The 20,185-nt window shown below is 57.6% G+C and overlaps 2 protein-coding genes across 3 annotated transcripts; one reads left to right on the forward strand and one right to left on the reverse strand.

The window, feature by feature from the left end:
* Nucleotides 1-4,083: 4,083 nt before the first annotated feature.
* ZNF646 (zinc finger protein 646) lies at nucleotides 4,084-13,350 on the forward strand. Of its 2 annotated transcripts, none has more exons than XM_011982511.1 (3): nucleotides 4,084-4,567; nucleotides 6,054-11,518; nucleotides 12,787-13,350. In XM_011982511.1, the coding sequence occupies exons 2-3, from the start codon at nucleotides 6,133-6,135 to the stop codon at nucleotides 12,906-12,908; spliced, it is 5,508 nt and encodes a 1,835-aa protein (XP_011837901.1). In that variant the 5' UTR covers nucleotides 4,084-4,567; nucleotides 6,054-6,132; the 3' UTR covers nucleotides 12,909-13,350. The 2 variants fall into 2 exon arrangements, with proteins under 2 accessions (XP_011837901.1, XP_011837900.1); XM_011982510.1 differs by having other exon boundaries at nucleotides 4,228-4,437.
* PRSS53 (protease, serine, 53) lies at nucleotides 13,271-18,774 on the reverse strand. The gene is made up of 11 exons (XM_011982509.1): nucleotides 18,717-18,774; nucleotides 17,782-17,802; nucleotides 17,513-17,675; nucleotides 16,474-16,739; nucleotides 16,178-16,332; nucleotides 15,805-16,024; nucleotides 14,951-15,101; nucleotides 14,621-14,865; nucleotides 14,399-14,544; nucleotides 13,962-14,178; nucleotides 13,271-13,647 (listed from the first exon to the last, which is right to left on the reverse strand). The coding sequence occupies exons 1-11, from the start codon at nucleotides 18,772-18,774 to the stop codon at nucleotides 13,628-13,630; spliced, it is 1,662 nt and encodes a 553-aa protein (XP_011837899.1). The 3' UTR covers nucleotides 13,271-13,627.
* Between the last annotated feature and the right edge of the window lie 1,411 nt (nucleotides 18,775-20,185).

The following is a 20,185-nucleotide window of genomic DNA, read 5'->3' on the forward strand; positions in this document are numbered from 1 at the left end:
TTTTTTTGAGATGGAGTCTCACTCTGTCACCCAGGTTTGAGTGCAGTGGTGCAATATCTGCTCACTGCGACCTCTGCCTCCTGGGTTCAAACAATTCTCCTGCCTCAGCCTCCTGAGGAGCTGGGATTTATAGGCACCTGCCACTACATCTGGCTCATTTTTGTATTTTTAGTAGAGACAGGATTTCACCATGTTGGCCAGGCTGGTCTTGAACTCCTGACCTCAAGTGATCCACCCACCTTGGCCTCTCAAAGTGCTGGGATTACAGGCATGAGCCACCACGCCCGCCCCTCTTTCCTTTTTAAAAATTGATATTTTTATTTATTTATTTATTTTTGAGACAGAGTTTCGCTCTTGTTGCCGAGGCTGGAGTGCAATGGCACGATCTCTGCTCACTGCAACCTCTGCCTCCCTGGTTCACAAGATTCTCCTGCCTCAGCCTCCCGAGTAGCTGGAATTACAGGTGTCCACAACCATGCCCAGCTAATTTTTTGTATTTTTAGTAGAGATGGGGTTTCACCATGTTGGCCAGGCTGGTCTCGAACTCCTGACCTCCACTGATCCACGGCCTTGGCTTCCCAGAGTGCTGGGATTACAGGCATGAGTCACCGTACCTGGTTTATTTTTATTTATTTTATTTTATTATTTATTATTATTATTTTTTGAGACAGAGTCTCACTCTGTTGCCCAGGCTGAAGTGCAATGGCACAATGTTGGCTCACTGCAATCTCTGCCTCCCGGGTTCAAGCAATTCTCCTGCCTCAGTCTTCCAAGTATTTGGGATTACAGGTGCCCGCCACCAAGGTCACCTAATTTTTTGTATTTTTAGTAGAGATGGGGTTTCGCCATGTTGGCCAGGCTGGTCTGGAACTCCTGACCCCAGGTGATTCACCCGCCTTGGCCTCCCAAAGAGATGGGATTACAGGTTTGAGCCACCATGCCCCGCCTATTTATTTTAATTTATTTATTTTCTTTGAGAGAAAGTCTTTGTTGCCTAGGCTGGAATGCAGTGGCTGGATCTCAGCTCACTGCAACCTCCACCTCCTGGGTTCAAGTGATTCTCCAGCCTCAGCCACCCGAGTAGCTGGGATTACAGGCGAAAGCCATCACACCTGGCAAACTTGTGTATTTTTAGTAGAGACAGGGTTTCACCATGTTGGCCAGGCTGGTCTCGAACTCCTGGCCTCAAGTGATCCGACCGCCTCGGCCTCCCAAAGTGCTGGGATTACAGGCGTGAGACACCGTGTCTGGTCTTTATTTTTATTTAGAGATCAGGTCTCACTCTGTCACCCTGGAGTGCAGTGGCTCAATCATAGCTCACTTCAGCCTGGAACTCCTGCACTCAAGCAATCCTCCTGAGTAGCTAGGACTACAGGCACCCACCACCACACCTGGCTAATTTATTAAAAATTCTTTGTATGTAGACATAGAGGTCTCACTATGCTGCCCACACTGGTCTCGAGAACTCCTGGCTTCAGGTGCTCCTCCACTTCGGCTTCCTAAAGTGCTATGATTACAGGCATGAGCCACAGCGACCAGCCCCCTCCTCTCTAATTTCCTTTATGGTATCATCTGGACAATACTCCTTGCAAGCTTACCATGGGCAAGGTATCATTCTAAGCATTTTGTGCGTAATACTCAACTACTCAAGCCAATTCCACAGCTGCCTAGAAGTTCGTTATGAGTGAATGTTTGTGTTCCCTGTCTGTTCATATATTCAAATTCTAACTCTCATTGTGACTGTATTTGGAGATAAGGCCTTTATGGAAGTAATTAAGGTTGAATGACGTCATAAGGGTATGACCCTGGTCCAACAGGATTAGTGTTCTTATGAGAAGTGACACCACAAAGAAACAAGCTAACTAGTCACCGTCCCAGCCAGTGTTCAAATCCCAGACACCTGCTCTCTGAGCCCTGACTATTGCTTTGCTAGCATTACACATCTTATGGTTTGGCTGTTAATTCTCCATCTCCAGCACCAGAGTCCAGGCTGGCAAAGAGCTAGGAAACCGATCATCTGCATCGTCTACATCCAGAACCCTGTGTGGTGACCCAAAACAAATGGAAGGAATCAACCTCAGATGAAATTTGAACCCAGGTCTGTAGCCTCTGCCTCCGGCACAGTAGGAGTTTGTGAGAATGTCCACCAATAACTGTTTATTAACTGAATTCTTCCACCTTTCCAAGTCCACAAGGCCCAACTATTGCCCCAATATCCCACAGTGGACTCCCTGTGGTGGCGATGAAGCCTTGCTTTGCCTCACTACTGGCTTAGGAACCGGATGAAGTTCTATTGTCTCACTAGGCAAGCAGAGATTCAATTTCCAAAAATCCTAGGCTAGGACTCTGGGGCAGGGATGAGGAGAAAAAGGAGGCACCTCAATCTTCCCATCTCTAAACAAGCAGTCACCACACAGGCCTCACGGCCAGGAGTGATCTAGTGAGCAGATGAACCCTGCAGAAATGAGCGTTAATCATCTCCTAGGCCGCCAACCCGGCCAGTTCACAACCTGATCCCAACCTACTTTTGCCTCAGCTCCAGCGACAGAGTCCTCCTCCCGGCAGCGACCGAACCTCCAGCCACAATTCTCAACCCTCCGCCTCTAGATGCAGTTTCCTGGGCTCGGGAGCCCTTGCCTGCCTTCCCCAACGGGGAAGCCCCTTTACATTCTTCAAGAACCCCCTTCCCCAGTGCCCTCAGGAATACTTAATGGCAGTAGAGAGGTAAGGGCCCCACGCCGCTCTGGGCCTCAGTTTCCTCATCACTAAAATGGGGTCCCTGAAGTTTGTGGGAGTTTGAAGGGCGGTGGGGCCTACGAAGCGCGCCGAGGAGCCGAGAGTTGCAGAAACCCGGAGCTCCTCGCTCCTCGCTCCTCGCAACCGTCTGTACGCTGCGCCCCCGCCAGCCAGGCAGTCCCTGGAGGGCAGGACCCTGGATTGACTTGTGTCGTTTTGAGCCTCGGAAAACGTGGCCTCGGGGGACGTAGCAACCAGGACTGAACGAAGGATGCGGGGATGAACAAATGAATGGACGGAGGGCCGAATGCGGGACAAAGGCTTGCAAGATGGCGTTCTCTAGGACCGCGAGAGTGGTGGCCCGGCCTCGGCCGGGGAGGGGGCCGCCGGCGCCGGGGACCTTGCAGCGCGGGCCGCGCGGCCGGGACAAAAGCCCGCAACATGGCGGGCTCTAGGACCCCCGGGCCCGCACCGAGCCGGAACGGCAGCCGCGCGGGCCGAGCCTGGGTGTGCGTCCGCAGCCCAGAACCGCGGAGACAGTCGGCGGGTTCTAGGACCTGCTGGGCCCGCAATGCGCCCAGGGCCGCTCACCGCCCGCCCCGCCCGCGCTGCTCGCTGGACCAACCCAGTCCGCCCTCGGCGGCCGCAGGGAAACTGAGGCCAGCTCGGATTGCGGCCGCGTGGGGTCTGCCCGGGGCCCTCGCGGCTTCCCGCCGGCGTTTCCTACCTGATGAGACTTGGGCTGACCCAGTGCTGTCGGCGTCGGCTCCTCGCACTGACGGAGCCCGGATCCTGCCAAAGAGGGGCCGGCGCTAGGACCCAGCGGGGGGCGGGGAGGCGGGACCGGTGGCCCGGCGAGCGGAAGTGAGGGACCTTCCTCAGCTAGGAAGGAAGGGAAAGTTCCCGGGGAACCTCCAGCCTATGGCGGCAGAGAAGCATCTTGCAAGAGGGCTCTGTGGGTGCTGAGGCAAGGGGACGCAGGGCAGGCTGACAGTATACGCCGGCCTCGTGTTAGTCTGGGGCCAGGTCACCGGCAATGTCTTCAAGAACCAGAAGGTGGGAGGACAAAAAGGCCATGCTCAAGCTCTGCAGAACCTAAGTCCGCTTATATTCCACAACATTTCCTTTAATAGCAACGAGTGGATTTCACGAAGTTTTCTCCATCTGCCTTAGGAAAAGTCTTCCAGGGAGCCCCACGAAAAGTGTCACCAAAGTACTGTGGCCAGGGTTGCAGAATCTTTTTCTCTCTCTTCTGCGCCTATTCAATATGCACTGGAACGATTCTAGCTGCTCTTGCCGGAAGTGTGGCTAGCGTAACGCTCAAAGACGCCTCGTTGTGACCTCCGTGGGCGGAGTCAGTAGTGCAGAGCCAGAACCTAGCGCCGGAAGTGTGTCTGCGTAAAACGGAGGCTTGGAGGCGGGACAGGCAGGGCTCCCAAAGCGGAAGTTTCGCGGGGAAGCTTTTGCACCTAAGGACACTTCCTGTTTCCTAGTAACAATAGGAAGTGTCCGCAGAGCTGGGGGTAGACTCCTGGTTCATGCCAGCTGCGCCCTCTTTTCTCTACCTCCTTCCTTTCCCCCCCTTCTCCTTTCCCTCTTTCCCTCCCCTCCCACCTCCTGGGAACCCTGGCTGAGTGTGCGTGTGTGGGAGCGCGAGAGCCCCCCGACAGCCACCCCTTGGGGCGCGCGGCTGCAGTTAGGGTAAGGGTCCCAGTGCGCAGGCGCGCTCCCGTTCGCGGTCCCCAACTGACGCGCCCGCGGCGGGAAGGAGAGGGGGCCGCCGGTGCGAGGTAGGCGTCCTGAAAGGAAATTGGCAGAGGAGATGAGTGAGGTCAGAGGACTCATTGGTGGTTGACTAGGGGAGGGGACTTTTGATCAAAGGGGCTTTGTGAGGTGAGAATTCCGGGGGCAGGTTCAGTGAAGGCGTTTACGGTGGGAGACAGTTGTATTGGGGTCCCTCCCATGGGAAGAAGAGTTGGAGAAGGACGAGAGGATGTACGAGGCATGAGCGAGCAAGGGCTTTGGGATGAAGACCGCCTCAGTTAGTGGGTTTACTCTTACGTGAACTAGGATAACAGGCATTGCCGTGTGTTCTGAAGATTGAGTGACACAATGAATATAGTTAGCACAGTGCCCGGCACATGGTAATATAATACTCTTCATGAGTTGCTGTCATCATCAGTATTAAGAGAGGAGGCAGAAGAAAAAAATGAGAAGGGCTGGTGAAGGTAAGATCAGGAGGCATGGGAGAGAAAAGGTAGGTGATGAAGTGACATTACAACCTGATATTGATGTTATTCACAAGATGGAAGATAGTTTGGGTTCAAGGGAAGTAGATAAAGGAAGTCGCTAAGAGAGACTTTTGGGGATTTTGTTTGTTTTTTGAGATGGTGTCTCGCTCTGTCACCCAGGCTGGAGTGCCGTGGTGGGATCTCAGCTCACTGCAACCTCCACCTCACAGGTTCAAGCAGTTCTTCAGCTTCAACCTCCCGAGTAGCTAGAATTACAGGCACCTGCCACCACGCCCGGCTAACTTTTGTATTTTTAGTAGAGACAGGGTTTCACCGTGTTGGCCAGGCTAGTCTTGAACTCCTGAACTCAGGTGATATGCCAGCCTTACCCTCCCAAAGTGCTGGGATTACAGGCGTGAGCCACCATGCCTGGCCCAGTTAAGAAAGTCCTAACTCTCTTAACTCTCTTGTCACAAGGAAAAGAGACCTTGTGACACTGAAAGGACTCAGGGAAGCAGGGGAACAAGCCAGCCCTTTCCCTGAAGGAGGCCTCTAACCTGTCCTCTCAGGTCCTCAGCTATTAGCTGGAGGAAACAGCTGCTTTTTCAGTGCTTCTCAGCTACTCTGTTTAGCTGAGAGATGAAGGAGGAAGGTTTGGACTTCTCTTATTGAAAGGCCTAGAAAAGGTTCTGGTGTCCTTTTAAGATGTCACAGAAAATTTTTGTTTCAGGATTGTAGGGAGCAGAGTCCTACTGTCCTTAAAGGACAGTAATGCCTTTTGAGTCTGGTCTGAAGAACATGATTACAGGTCTGTGATCAGAAGTAGGCTGCATCTCTCTCGACTTTAATTTCCTTAGCTATACCTGTAGGAATGACTTAAGCCTAGGGGAGCTCCTATATTTGGGGAGCTTGTGCACAGGGAGGCCTTAAATGATGGTGCCTGCAGATTAGATCTAGTAGAAAGCAGGTCCCTGGGCACAGATGCTTGGGGAAACTCTCAGTGACCTCAGATGAACTTGTTGCTCGTATAGCCAAGAGGCGAAGTTAATTCAGGCCTTCCTTTTGACCACTGCCCCCTCTTCCTAGGCCTCGGCCCCTCCACCAGAGGAAGGTGCTGCCACGTGTCTGCTCCTTCTGAACCTCCAGGTTTCTGCTACATTGCCCCATGGAGGACGCACCCCCCTCACTCAGCTGTTCTGACTGTCAGCGCCACTTTCCCAGCCTCCCAGAGCTGTCTCGGCACCGAGAACTGCTCCATCCATCTTCCAACAAGGACAGTGAGGAGGCTGACAGCATCCCTCGGCCCTACCGTTGTCAGCAGTGTGGGCGGGGCTACCGTCACCCTGGGAGCCTGGTCAACCATCGTCGGACCCACGAGACTGGCCTTTTCCCCTGTACCACCTGTGGAAAGGACTTCTCCAATCCCATGGCTCTCAAGAGCCACATGAGGACTCATGCTCCTGAGGGCCGCCGCAGGCACAGGCCCCCACGCCCCAAGGAAGCCACTCCACGCCTCCAGGGTGAGACGGTGTCCACTGACTCCTGGGGCCAAAGGCTTAGCTCTGGTGAAGGCTGGGAAAACCAGACAAAACATACGGAAGAGACACCTGACTGTGAATCTGTACCGGACTCCAGGGCAGCTTCGGGTACGTGGGAAGATCTGCCCACCAGACAAAGAGAAGGCTTGGCAAGCCAACCAGGTTCTGAGGATGCTGCAGACGGCTGGGGACCCTCCACCAACTCTGCCAGAGCCCCTCCTCTCCCCACCCCAGCCAGCAGCCTTCTTAGCAACTTGGAACAGTATCTGGCTGAATCAGTAGTGAACTTCACAGCGGGCCACGAGCCCACCCAGTCCCCTCCTGCCGAGGAGGAGCGGCGGTACAAATGTAGTCAGTGTGGCAAGACCTACAAGCACGCCGGGAGCCTCACTAACCACCGCCAGAGCCACACGCTGGGCATCTACCCCTGTGCCATCTGCTTCAAGGAGTTCTCTAACCTCATGGCTCTGAAGAACCACTCTCGACTGCATGCCCAGTATCGGCCTTACCACTGTCCCCACTGCCCCCGTGCCTTCCGGCTCCCCCGGGAGCTGCTGGAACACCAGCAGTCCCATGAGGGTGAAAGGCAGGAGCCACCCTGGGAGGAGAAAGGGATGTCCACCACCAATGGGCACACAGACGAGAGCAGCCGGGACCAGCTCCCCAGTGCACAGATGCTGAATGGCTGTGCAGAGCTTAGCACCTCTGGGGAGCTGGAGGACAGTGGCCTGGAGGAATACCGGCCTTTCCGCTGTGGGGACTGTGGCCGTACTTACCGCCATGCCGGGAGCCTCATCAACCATCGAAAGAGCCACCAGACAGGTGTCTACCCCTGCTCACTCTGTTCTAAGCAGCTGTTCAATGCGGCTGCTCTCAAAAATCATGTGCGGGCTCATCACAGGCCCAGGCAAGGAGTTGGGGAAAATGGGCAGCCATCAGTGCCACCAGCTCGCCTGCTGCTGACTGAGACCACCCACAAAGAGGAAGAGGACCCCCCCACCACCCTGGACCATCGGCCCTATAAGTGCAGTGAGTGTGGTCGTGCTTACCGCCACCGGGGGAGCCTGGTGAACCATCGCCACAGCCATCGGACTGGAGAGTACCAGTGCTCGCTGTGTCCCCGCAAGTACCCCAATCTCATGGCCCTGCGCAACCACGTGCGGGTACATTGCAAGGCTGCTCGCCGAAGTGCAGACATCGGGGCCGAGGGTGCCCCCAACCACCTCAAGGTAGAACTCCCGCCTGACCCAGTAGAGGCAGAGGCAGCCCCGCACACAGATCAGGACCACGTGTGCAAACATGAAGAAGAGGCCACAGACATCACGCCAGCAGCAGACAGGACAGCAGCACATACCTGTAGCATCTGTGGGCTGCTCTTTGAAGACCCTGAGAGCCTTGAACGTCATGGCCTGACTCATGGGGCAGGGGAAAAGGAAAATAGCAGGACAGAGACCACAGTGTCACCTCCTCGGGCCTTCGCCTGCCGAGACTGTGGAAAGAGCTATCGCCACTCCGGCAGCCTTATCAACCACAGGCAGACCCACCAGACAGGAGACTTCAGTTGTGGGGCCTGTGCCAAGCACTTCCACACCATGGCTGCCATGAAGAACCACTTGCGCCGGCACAGTCGGCGGCGGAGCAGGCGGCATCGGAAGCGGGCTGGTGGTGCCAGTGGTGGGGGAGAAGCCAAACTCCTGGCAGCAGGGAGCTGGACCCGGGAGCTAGAAGACAATGAAGGCCTGGACTCTCCCCAAGACCCTTCAGGGGAAAGTCCTCACGGGGCGGAAGGCAACCTGGAAAGTGATGGGGGCTGTTTGCAGGCTGAATCTGAAGGGGACAAATGTGGGCTTGAGAGGGATGAGACCCATTTCCAGGGTGATAAAGAGAGTGGAGGCCCTGGGGAAGGACTGGAAAGGAAGAATGCCAGTTTACTTGACAATTTGGACATCCCAGGAGGTGAGGAAGGTGGTGGGACTCGCTTCTGCGATGGCCTCACTGGCGTGGATGAAGACCAGAAGCCAGCCACTGGCCAACCCAACTCCTCTTCCCACTCTGCCAACACTGTCACTGGCTGGCAGGCTGGGGCCACTCACACATGCTCTGACTGTGGGCATTCTTTCCCCCATGCCACTGGCCTGCTGAGCCACAGGCCCTGCCACCCACCAGGCATCTATCAGTGCTCCCTCTGCCCGAAGGAGTTTGACTCTCTGCCTGCCCTCCGCAGCCACTTCCAGAACCATAGGCCCGGGGAGGCGACCTCAGCACAGCCTTTCCTCTGCTGCCTCTGCGGCATGATCTTCCCCGGGCGGGCTGGCTACAGGCTTCACCGGCGCCAGGCCCACAGCTCCTCTGGCATGACTGAGGGCTCAGAGGAGGAGGGGGAAGAGGAAGGAGCGGCAGAGGCAGCCCCTGCACGCAGCCCGCCACTGCAGCTCTCGGAAGCAGAGCTGCTGAATCAGCTGCAGCGGGAGGTGGAAGCACTGGACAGTGCAGGGTATGGGCACATCTGTGGCTGCTGCGGGCAGACCTACGATGACCTGGGGAGCCTGGAGCGCCACCACCAAAGTCAAAGTTCTGGGACTGCTGCAGACAAGGCTCCCAGCCCCTTGGGAGTGGCAGGTGATGCCACGGAGATGGTTGTGGGCAGTGTCTTGGAGGACATAGTGACTTCTGTCTCTGGAGAGGGTGGAGATGCCAAGTCTCAAGAGGGAGCAGGCACCCCCTTGGGAGACGGCCTCTGCACGCAGGGTGGGGAAAGTTTGCTGGAGGCTCAGCCCCGCCCCTTCCGCTGCAACCAGTGTGGCAAGACCTATCGCCATGGGGGCAGCCTGGTGAACCACCGCAAGATCCACCAGACTGGAGACTTTCTCTGCCCTGTCTGCTCCCGCTGCTACCCCAACCTGGCTGCCTACCGTAATCATCTGCGGAACCACCCTCGCTGCAAAGGCTCTGAGCCGCAGGTTGGGCCCATCCCAGAGGCAGGAGGTAGCAGTGAGCTGCAGGTTGGGCCCACCCCAGAAGGAGGCAGCAGCAAGCCCCAGCACATGGCAGACGAGGGACTGGGGCAGGCAGAAGTCGAGAAGCTCCAGGAAAAACTTAAAGTGGAGCCCCTGGAGGAAGTGGCCAGGGTGAAAGAAGAGGTGTGGGAGGAGACCACTGTGAAAGGGGAGGAGATAGAGCCCAGGCTGGAGACTGCCGAGAAGGGCTGCCAGACTGAAGCCAGCTCTGAGCGGCCCTTCAGCTGTGAGGTGTGTGGCCGATCCTACAAGCATGCCGGCAGCCTCATCAACCACCGGCAGAGCCACCAGACCGGCCACTTCGGCTGTCAGGCCTGCTCCAAGGGCTTCTCAAACCTCATGTCCCTCAAGAACCACCGGCGCATCCATGCAGATCCCCGACGTTTCCGCTGCAGTGAGTGTGGGAAGGCCTTCCGCCTGCGGAAACAGCTGGCCAGCCACCAGCGGGTCCACATGGAGCGACGTGGGGGTGGGGGCACCCGAAAGCCGACTCGGGAAGATCGGCCCTTCCGCTGTGGGCAGTGCGGGCGGACCTATCGCCATGCTGGCAGCCTCCTGAACCACCGGCGCAGCCACGAGACGGGCCAGTACAGCTGCCCCACCTGCCCCAAGACCTACTCCAACCGCATGGCCCTGAAGGACCACCAGAGGCTGCACTCGGAGAATCGGCGGCGGCGGGCTGGACGGTCCAGGCGCTCAGCTGTGCGTTGCGCCCTCTGTGGCCGCGGCTTCCCTGGCCGGGGATCTTTGGAACGGCACCTGCGGGAGCATGAGGAGGAGACAGAAAGGGAGCCAGCCAATGGCCAGGGAGGCCTGGATGGCACAGCAGCCAGTGAGGCGAACCTGGCTGGTAGCCAGGGACTAGAGGCCCAATTGGGTGGTGCTGAGCCAGTACCCCAGCTGGAGGATGGAGTCCCGAGACCAGGGGAGCGCAGTCAGAGCCCCATCAGGGCAGCAAGCTCAGAAGCCCCAGAGCCACTGTCCTGGGACGCAGGGAAGGCAGGTGGGTGGCCAGTAGGTGGGGGACTGGGGAATCACAGTGGAGGCTGGGTTCCTCAGTTCCTGACCAGGTCAGAGGAGCCAGAGGACAGTGTCCACAGGAGTCCTTGCCATGCTGGTGACTGCCAGCTCAATGGACCTACTCTGAGTCACATGGATAGCTGGGACAACAGAGACGATAGCTCTCAGCTGCAGCCAGGGAGCCACTCCTCCTCTTGCAGCCAGTGCGGCAAGACTTACTGCCAATCGGGCAGCCTCTTGAACCACAACACCCACAAGACAGACCGACACTATTGCCTGCTCTGCTCCAAGGAGTTCCTGAATCCTGTGGCCACAAAGAGCCACAGCCACAACCACATAGATGCCCAGACCTTTACCTGTCCTGACTGTGGCAAGGCCTTTGAGTCCCACCAGGAACTGGCCAGCCACCTGCAGGCTCATGCCCTGGGCCACAGCCAGGTGCCAGCCCAGATGGAGGAGGCCAGAGATCCCAAAGCCAGAACTGGGGAGGATGAGGTGGTTCTCCCTGGTCAAGGGAAAGCCCGGGAGGCCCCATCAGAAACCCCCGGAAGCCCAGGAGAGAGTGTGGAGAGAGCCAGGGGAGGACAAGTGGTGACGTCCATGGCAGCTGAGGACAAGGAGCGGCCCTTCCGCTGCGCCCAGTGCGGGCGCTCCTACCGCCACGCTGGCAGCCTGCTGAACCACCAGAAGGCCCACACCACAGGGTTGTACCCCTGCTCCCTCTGTCCCAAACTTCTCCCTAACCTGCTGTCTCTTAAGAACCACAGCAGGATCCACACGGACCCCAAGCGCCACTGCTGCAGCATCTGTGGCAAGGCCTTCCGAACAGCTGCCCGGCTGGAGGGTCACGGGCGGGTCCACGCACCTCGGGAGGGGCCTTTCACCTGTCCCCATTGTCCCCGCCACTTCCGCCGCCGAATCAGCTTTGTGCAGCACCAGCAGCAGCACCAGGAGGAGTGGACAGTGGCCAACTCTGGTACGGGGGCATGAAGGGTCCCAGGAGGAGGTGGGCACACGGGGGAGGGTGAAGCCTGGCCCCAAAGTGCGTGGGGGAGCAAGGAGTGAGAGGAGAGAGTCCCGGGGATTTTAAGAGGTGGGTGGGGGCTTGGCTATGGGGTGAGAAAACTAGCTGAGCACCCCCAGATCAGGTATAACAAATAGCAGGGTGGGTTGGGCAGCACATGGGGGCGTGGTCAAGGTGGGGGCATGGTCAGGCTGAGGCTGCTGCCTGGGCTCCTCCATTACACTGTAGCCAGAGTGGAATGGTCTTTCTGTTCGGGGGAAGGTCGCTGGGTACTCCCTGGCTGCTGTGTCTGGAAATGCTCCTGAGTCAGCCAGTAATGCAATGACTTCCAGAGGAATAGAGGACGCCATTGGTTTGGTCTAGGTTCCATTCTTCCCTAGAGCAGGCCGGGTGCCAGGGAACAAGGGATGGGGCATGGGCTCCACAGCTCGCCTGCTGACTTGGCCATGGAAACCGGGTCACTGGTTGGCACCCTACTCCCTGTCCCTCTTTCCCTGCGCCTTGTCTCTGCTGCCCCTCTCCTTGTGAACTAGACCTCTGGTCCTTCCCTGTCAGTGTTGCTCCCGTCTCTTCTCTAAACTTAATTCAGCCCCTTCTCCCTCTGCCGCCAATGGCCTTTTTAGGATCCAGCCAAACCACTCTTTCCACCTGCACACCCCGCCACCCTCTGCACACCTTTAACTGGAGGACTGAGTCACAGATAATTGTTTCCTTGAAGTCCAGACCCAGTTGCAGCAACAACAGTCATTATCCCGTGTCACATCCCTGATCAGAGGGCATCTCTGTGGGCAATCGCCTCCACCCAGCACTGCTGGAGGCTGTGGCTGCCGGGGAGTGGGGCGGCCGGTTCCCTCAGCAGGACCTGGGCTGGCCTCTCCACCTCCTCTAGTAGAGGTGGGCCCATTCCATCTAGTGGCCCTCGAGGGTGGGTGGCCCTGAGATGGTGGGCCCTTGATGGGTCTTGTCAGAGCAGAGGGCGGGTGGGAGTCACCTGACAGCTGAAGGAATGGCTTTAAGGATAAAAGATTTCTCATGACCTCAAGGGATATGATCGAGGAGCCAGTTTGCAAGGACTGGGAAAATAATTAGGAGGCCTAGAATTCCTGTTCTCATCTGGGCCTCTGGGGCCAGGGGCGGGGGAATGGCCTGCAGGGCTGGGACAGGGTACACGCTGTGCGGGGTCTGCCCCTCAGTCGGTGACCTCCTCTCTCTCTCCCCAGGAGCCCCAGTGGCACCAGCGACGGGCAGAGGAGACTTGTCATTGCCCCCTCCACCCACCCCCACGACCCCACTCCTGGATCCTTCACCCCAGTGGCCTGCAGACCTCAGCTTCTCCCTCTGAACTTCAAGTCTCCAAAGATCAGAATCTGGGGGAGGGAGTGCGTGCAGGGAGGGGCTTGATCTCCACGTTTTCTCAGGAGTAGTTCAGGCATCCCCATATCTTCTCCTCTCCCCTTGTGAAGAGGACCCAGATCTGGCTTCTTTCCCAAGGAGGGTGTGGGGTGTTCCTCGTGTCCCTGTCCTTGAAGGACCTCCTTCCACCAGGCTCGTCACCATGCTCTTCCCAGCACCAGCCTCTGCCGAGATGCCGTGCCACCCTCAGCAGCCAGATTGTAACACCAGGGAGAGTTGGATGCAGAGCCTCACAGGTGGGAAAGTTGCCTGTGGAAGGGAGCCTTTTGCTACAATTTGTAACTTATTTTCTAAAGTCTATTTTGTAACAATTTATTTAAGTTTAAAAAAAGGAAAACTGCTGCCCCCCAAAAAAAGAAATTTTCAAAACACATGGCTGGCGTGATTGTATCTGAAAGGGTAAAGGAGGAGGAAAGCTGGGATGCCTGTGTGGGAGCAGAGCTGGGTGTGGGAGTGTCCACAGACACCGCTGTCCTGCAGGGTGGGGAGTGGGCACCTGTGGCCCCAGAAAGGTTCCTTCCTACAGCTGCTGGGCTTCTGGGCCTGCCCTGGTGCCTGGAATCACACATGGCAAGGTGGGGAGGGCAGGGGCAGTAATGCTGTTTGCCTGTCTGCATTCTCTTGTCCTGAGAACGGCCAGGTCCCCTGTCAGCAGCTGGCTGGTTGGCCTGTGAGGAAGGAAGGAGTGTGGAGTTGTCCTCACCCTCATGGCTTTGGTCCCTCCCTCTCTCTCTCCCATTCCTCAGAGGAACAGGGTCTGTCTTGGCTGCCATGACAGATGAGAATACTGAGGCTCAAAGCGATTGAGCAGCCTGCTCCAAGTGACGCGATGACAAAGAACCAGAATCTGAATCAAATGGGTCTGCCTATTGCTCCACACTACCCAGGGCAGCTGGAGTGGGTTAGAACGATGCACCCCCTCACTGGAGAGAGAAGGGTCCTGGAGAGGCAGAGTTTGGCAGGAGGTCCCAGGGCTACATACTCATGTTGGCCAGGCAGCTTCCAGGCTCGGCCTCGGGCTCTGGCTCCTCGGTGAAGTAGACTTGCCAGTCCAAACTGCTGACCCAGTCCTCGTAGGCAGGGAGCGCAGTGAAGACCGCCGGCCTGGCGGGGCCTTGGCAAGCATCTCCGAAGCTGTGCAGCCCAGCCAGGAACCACGTGCCCCTCACCTCATGCACCAGTGGTGCCCCAGACAGGCCCTGTCAGGGGTCAGGTGACACTGGGTGACTTTACAGGCAGCTGTGCAGAATGGCAGAGTAGGCTATGGAGGCTCTGGCTGTTTGTGAGCTAACTGGCAAAAAGGCCTAGTTTCAGGTGGGAGGTGGGTCCAGAGGCCAAGCCTAGAAGGTCCGTTCTTGAGCTATTGGGTGAGGGGATGCCAGGGGCCTATTAGGTAAGGCGTGGGGGCCTGGGGCTCACCTCACAGCTGGGCAGCTCACCCACAGCACTGGTACACACCATCCCCGGCAGGATAGTGCTGCCGTCACCCCCAGGAGCTGTATGCAGCCGGCTGCAGGCCCTAGGCCCCAGCAGGGTCACAGGCACTGTCTGGGGGGAGCTGATGCCTGTGGAGCAAGGGAAAGCTGGCTGCTCCGGCCTGCAGGCTGGATGGACAGTGGCCCTGGCCCCATGCCCACCTACCTGCTCCTGGGCGGGCCCGTCCCAGGACCCAGCCGCGCTCCCCGTCAGGCAGGTGGTGGTCAGCATAGGGCAGGCAGAGGGGCCGCAGGCTGGCGCCCAGTGTCACAGGCTGGGCCAGCAGCAGGAGGGCCACGTCGTAGCCCCCCTCGGGGTGGGTGTAGGCCCCATGCAGGATGAGCTGCTTCAGGCCCCACTCCTCCGGTCTGGTCCCCAGCCCTACGCTCCATTCCTCTGGGGCCTGGCGCCTATGCAGAGGCAGTGTGGACGGCACCAGGTGACAGGGCTGCCGGCAGGGACAGGGGGCACAGTGGAGAGGGATCCAAGACTCACCCAATGAAGCAGTGGGCAGCAGTCAGCACTGTCTCCTCTGACACCAGGGCTCCGCCACAGGCCAGCTGCCCCTGGTGCATCAGTCTGGCATCCCAGGGCCACGGGGAGGGTGCTCCTGCCTGGGGACCTGCTGTCCTCAAGGATCCACAGGCTGAAACAGATGAGTGCCTCATCTGACTTCTTGCTAAGTGTTTCCCGCTTCTCGTCAAATTCTCACAATATCTTTTGAAATTGAATTTTGTTCCCCTCATTACTGAAGGTAACCAAAGTTCCAGAGAGGTTAAATGACTTCCTCGTTCTGTAACTACAGGCAAGTGGCAGACTTGGGATTCACAGGCTAGGGCCTGAGCTTTTAGCCTTGTCGGTCTGATGGGACCTCGGTCCCAGCCTCGTGGGAATGCCCCTACTCGTCACTCCCCCGCCCCACCCGTCTGCACCCTCCAGGCTGGGCCTGCCTCCCATATTCCTGGCTCATTAGTGCATCTCTTACCATCAAGACATAATATCCGTCCCAGGAATTATTTTGCATTCAATTTGCATGCCAGTCACTTAATGCCGGAATTCTGACTGGGAGCCCTACCCTGTGCAGGCTCGCTGGGTCCCTGCTGGAAGCTTGCCACTTCCCCAGAAACCCAAGTCAGGTCTCAGAGATTCCTCTTCTCACCTAAACTCCAAACCTGTAGAGTTCCAAAGTGCCTGCGCCTCTCAGCCCTAATGGGGCTGTTCCCATCCCAGGGGGTGAAAGAGCCCCCTAATTAGGCTCGGCGGTGTGGATGCCTGTGCCAGTTCTCTAGTCCTAACTGAGGTTTGCTTCACAGTGGCTTCTACCCACTGCCAGCATGCCCCGCTCATACCTACACAGCTGTCCTCGTCACTCATCTCTGGGGTCTCTGGGCTTTGGGCCAGGAAAGCCGCCCCCTGAACTCGAGCCTGCAACCAGGAACTGTGAGCAGCTGCATTGGTCAGCAGCACAGGAGCGTCCTCCTGGGCACAGCTTGATGCAAAGCTGATGATGCCAGCCTGAACCCAGTGTCCATCGGGCTCGAGGCACAGCACAGGGCCCCCGGAATCTCCCTGGAGCCAGGCAACAAAGTCAAGGACAGATGCCTGAGCCCAGCTATGGCAGATACCCTCTGATTGCAGCCCTTTCCCCCAGTCCTGTGAGTCCAACCCCCAGCCCAGGGCTAGGCCTCTCCCCTTCTGCTCCTTCTCTCCTCCCCATCAGACCTGACAGGGCCCCTGCACCCCAGGCTGGGGGCCCCCACATAGCATCCCAGGCCGGGCCGGGTTGGACAGGTGTCGCTGGTGCAGCTGGTTGTAGATGCAGTTACATGTGGGACGACTGATGAGACGCAGGCGCAGATTCCGTAGGGTCCCAGGAGCTAATGAAAGAGACGGGGCTGGGGCTGGAGTCTGGGATCTGAGAAGCAAGGGAGACTGGAAGCCAGGACAGTTGGGAGCTGAGACGGTGACGTTGGGCAAGCAGAGTGCCTCTCCGAGCTTCAGTCTGGGCCAGCACTTACCATCACCGGTGTCCTGATCCCAGCCAGTGGCCCAGCAGGAGGCTCCAAAGGGGAAGCGATGGGCAGGCTGGGGCAGGCAGAGGGGTGTGTGGGTCACGGGGTGGGTGAGCCGCAGCAGGGCCAGGTCTGAGCCCTGGCTATAGTGGTTATAGGCCCTGGGCAACTGCAGGGCAGCCACCCCCACCTCTTCGGCCCCAGGGCTGAGTCCCTCACGCTGCAGAGAACCCAGGACCACTGACCAGGAGTTCAGTTCTATCTCTGCTGCCCTGGAAGGGGAAGGACAAGATCCAGGCTGCTGAGTACAAGGGGAGACAGTGACACCATGGGAGATCCCACAGGTAGGTGGAAGATAGCAGAGAGCACTCCACGGCTTTTTCTTTTTGAGGTAGGGTCTCGTCCTGTTGCCCAGGCTGTAGTGCAGTGGCATGACCACGACTCACTGCAAGCCTTGACCTTCCAGGCTCAAGCGATCCTCCCACCTCAGCCTTGTGAGTAGCTGGGACTACAGGTGTGCACCACCATGCCTGGCTAGTTTTATATTTTTTGTAGAGACATGGTCTTGCTATGTTGCCCAGGCTAGTCTTGAACTCTTGGGCTCAAGCGATCCTCCCTCCTTGGCCTCCCAAAGTGCTGGGATTATAGGCGTGAGCTACTGTGCCCGGCCTCCGTCTGTGACTTTAAGCAAGGTCATTCCCTTGCAACCTGTTTTCTCATTTGTAAATCTTCTACCTATACTCCAAACCTGTAGAGTTCCAAAGTGCCTGCGCCTCTCAGCCCTAATGGGGCTGTTCCCATCCCAGGGGGTGAAAGAGCCCCCTAATTAGGCTCGGCGGTGTGGATGCCTGTGCCAGTTCTCTAGTCCTAAGGTTGAAAGGTGGTTGTTACAATTCACTTGACAATATGTACCCAGTACATGGCAGATTCTCAGTAAGTGGTACTTTATTATTACTCTAGAGGTAGGGACTAGCCTTGTGGGGCTTGAGACAAATCATCCATCCTCCAGAGCCAGAGACCCTGCCTGACCCCAGTCATGACTTACTTTTCAAAGCAGTGGGCAGCGGTGACGACCCAGGTGTCCGCCACCAGGGAGCCGCTGCAGATGTGGGCTCCCTGCCTCCTCACACTGGCCTGCCAGGGCCACTCGCCGGGGACTGTGTTGCCCTCCTGAGGCTTGGGGGGACCGGGGCCACGCTGTCCACAGGCTGTGGAGAGGGTTGGGTCACAATGACAGCAGATCCCTGTCCTGACCTCACCCCAGTTCCAACCCAGACCCAAGTAAGGCCCAGGCCCCGCATCCCCAGACCTTACCACGCTGAGCGGCTTGAAGACCTGGGAAGAGAGAGACACAGGTGAGACTCCAGGCCTGCCTAGCTTTGGGGAGGAGAGGGGATGGGCTGGGGGGCGGGCCCAGGGTCCTTGCTTGTGACTCTGATTACCTCACCAGCCCCTCCCAGAATGAAAATATTTATATGAGGTCGAGACAGCTTTTATTGGAACCTATTCAGCATTCACACTCAGTAATTAATTCTCCTTCAGCTGTGCTCAGCACTCCGGGGCTGGAGGTTCAGCTTGGGAGTAGGCCAACCCTCCTCCAGGCTTCAGAACCCCCAACTCCTGCCCCCGCCACTGAGTCAGGGAGGCGGCCTCTGTGTGTGGAGAGCATTAGCTTAATTGTCCTCTCAACAGCAGAGGCCTAAAAGAAGGATTAGAGGCCTGCGTCATTTCCAAGGGGGGAGGGCCCCAAGAAATGGAGACTTACCTCACCCTGGTCTAGAGACTCAGTCTTCCCCACCTTCCCAGAAACTGCCTGAGAGCTCGCCAGAGAGAGGGCCCCTGCCCGCCACCCCTCACAGGCACACAGGCACCCCCATGAGACAGCTGAGCCAGGCTGCCCAGAGGATGGATGAAAAGAAAGGGAAACTGAGGCCAGAGGAGCCCCGAGTTTGCCTGAGGTTATTGTGGAAGTCGAGGGGGAGGTGGGTATAGGACACACACAGGCAGCACCACACACACAAAGACCACAGGCCCCGCCGACGCAAACTGCAGCTGGCCCGAGAAAATCTCATCCATGTTGACGCAGGTGGCCACATATACTGCCCCACAGAGTCCCACGGAGTTACATCCCCACGGGCGGACTGTCGCCCACAGGCAGTCCCCCCACCAAGGAGCAGGGACTGCTGGGGCAGAGATGGCCCCTGAGCCCCCACCAGGCCACCCCCATAGCCCCACGCACGGCGGCTTACCCTCCATGAGGACCGTGGCACCCGCGAAGAGCAGCACTGGGCCCCAGCTCCACTTCATGCTGCCCCGGGCCACTCTGCCGCCTGTGCTCCGCTCTCAGGGAGGCCACCTGGGTCTCCCTGGCTCCACCTCTGCTCCACCCCCAGTTGACTAGGAGTCAGCTCTCTGCTTGCCCTAGCCAGCAGTTCCTAGCTCTGGGACTGTGGCTGTGTGACCCTGGGCTTGTCACTACCCCTCTCTGGGCCTCAGCTGCAGAGCCAAACTGTCAGGGTTTAAATCTATTTCCTTACTACTTGAGTGGCCTGGGAGAGCTAACCTGCCTGCACTTTGTCTGAGAAACAGTTGTTGAATGGAAAACGCCTCGATGACAGCCTGGCACAGGGCAAGCTCACTCCCAGCATGAAAGCGCCATCCTGGAACTGTGGAGGGGCACGTAGGCAGCTCCTCCCGGTCTCCACTTTTCATTTCCACTCCCCCACTTCTCTTCCAGCCATGGCCAGGTGGGTTTCACATGCCCTCTCCCAGGTCTACTCAGAGACAGTGTGTGCCAGGCTGGGTGTCGAGGGGCCAGCACCCACTGCTGCTTGCTCGCTGTGAGCCTTTGGCAAATCCCAGTATCTCCCTGGGCCTGCGGGCTTCCCGGGAAACAGGGTGACAGCAGTGCCCACCTTCCTCACAGGCGCTGGAGGACTCGGTCAGGCGGGAAGAACACTTGGGCGCGTGCCTCCTCTTCCTCTTCCCACTCCTAACTCAGGCTGGCCCAGACCGTTCAAGAACCCTGACCCCAAGACAGAGGCAGTTGCGGGTAGGGTTTAGTATATAGATGCTGGCCAGGCACGGTGGCTCACGCCTGTAATCCCAGCACTTTGGGAGGCCAAGGCAGGCGGATCACCTGAGGTGGTGAGTTCGAGACCAGCCTGACCAACATGGAGAAACCCTGTCTCTACCAAAAATACAAAATTAGCCCGGCATGGTGGTGGGTGCCTGTAATCCCAGCTACTCAGGAGGCTGAGGCAGGAGAATCGCTTGAACCTGGGAGGCGGAGGATGTGGTGAGCTGAAATTGTGCCACTGCACTCCAGCCTGGGCAACAAGAGCAAAATTCTGTCTCAAAACAAACCAACAAAAAAAAGCATATAGATGCTGGAGCCAGATGGACCAGGTGGATGCAAATCCTGAGAGCATCCTGCAGTAGCTGTGTGATCTCAGGCATACTACTTAGCCTCTCTGTCCCTATCATCAAGTTAGGGGTAATAACAGTATGCACCTCATACATCACTGTAAAGATTAAATGAGTTTAACATGTTAACACAAGTTGCTGGTTTGTTTTTTTTTTTTTTTTTGAGATGGAGTCTCGCTCTATCGCCCAGGCTGGAGTGCAGTGGCCAGATTTCAGCTCACTGCAAGCTCTGCCTCCCGGGTTCAAGCGATTCTCCTGCCTCAGCCTCCCGAGTAGCTGGGACTACAGGCGC

This window comes from Mandrillus leucophaeus, unplaced genomic scaffold (assembly GCF_000951045.1).
Source record: "Mandrillus leucophaeus isolate KB7577 unplaced genomic scaffold, Mleu.le_1.0 Scaffold24, whole genome shotgun sequence".
Classification (NCBI taxonomy): Eukaryota; Metazoa; Chordata; class Mammalia; order Primates; family Cercopithecidae; genus Mandrillus; species Mandrillus leucophaeus.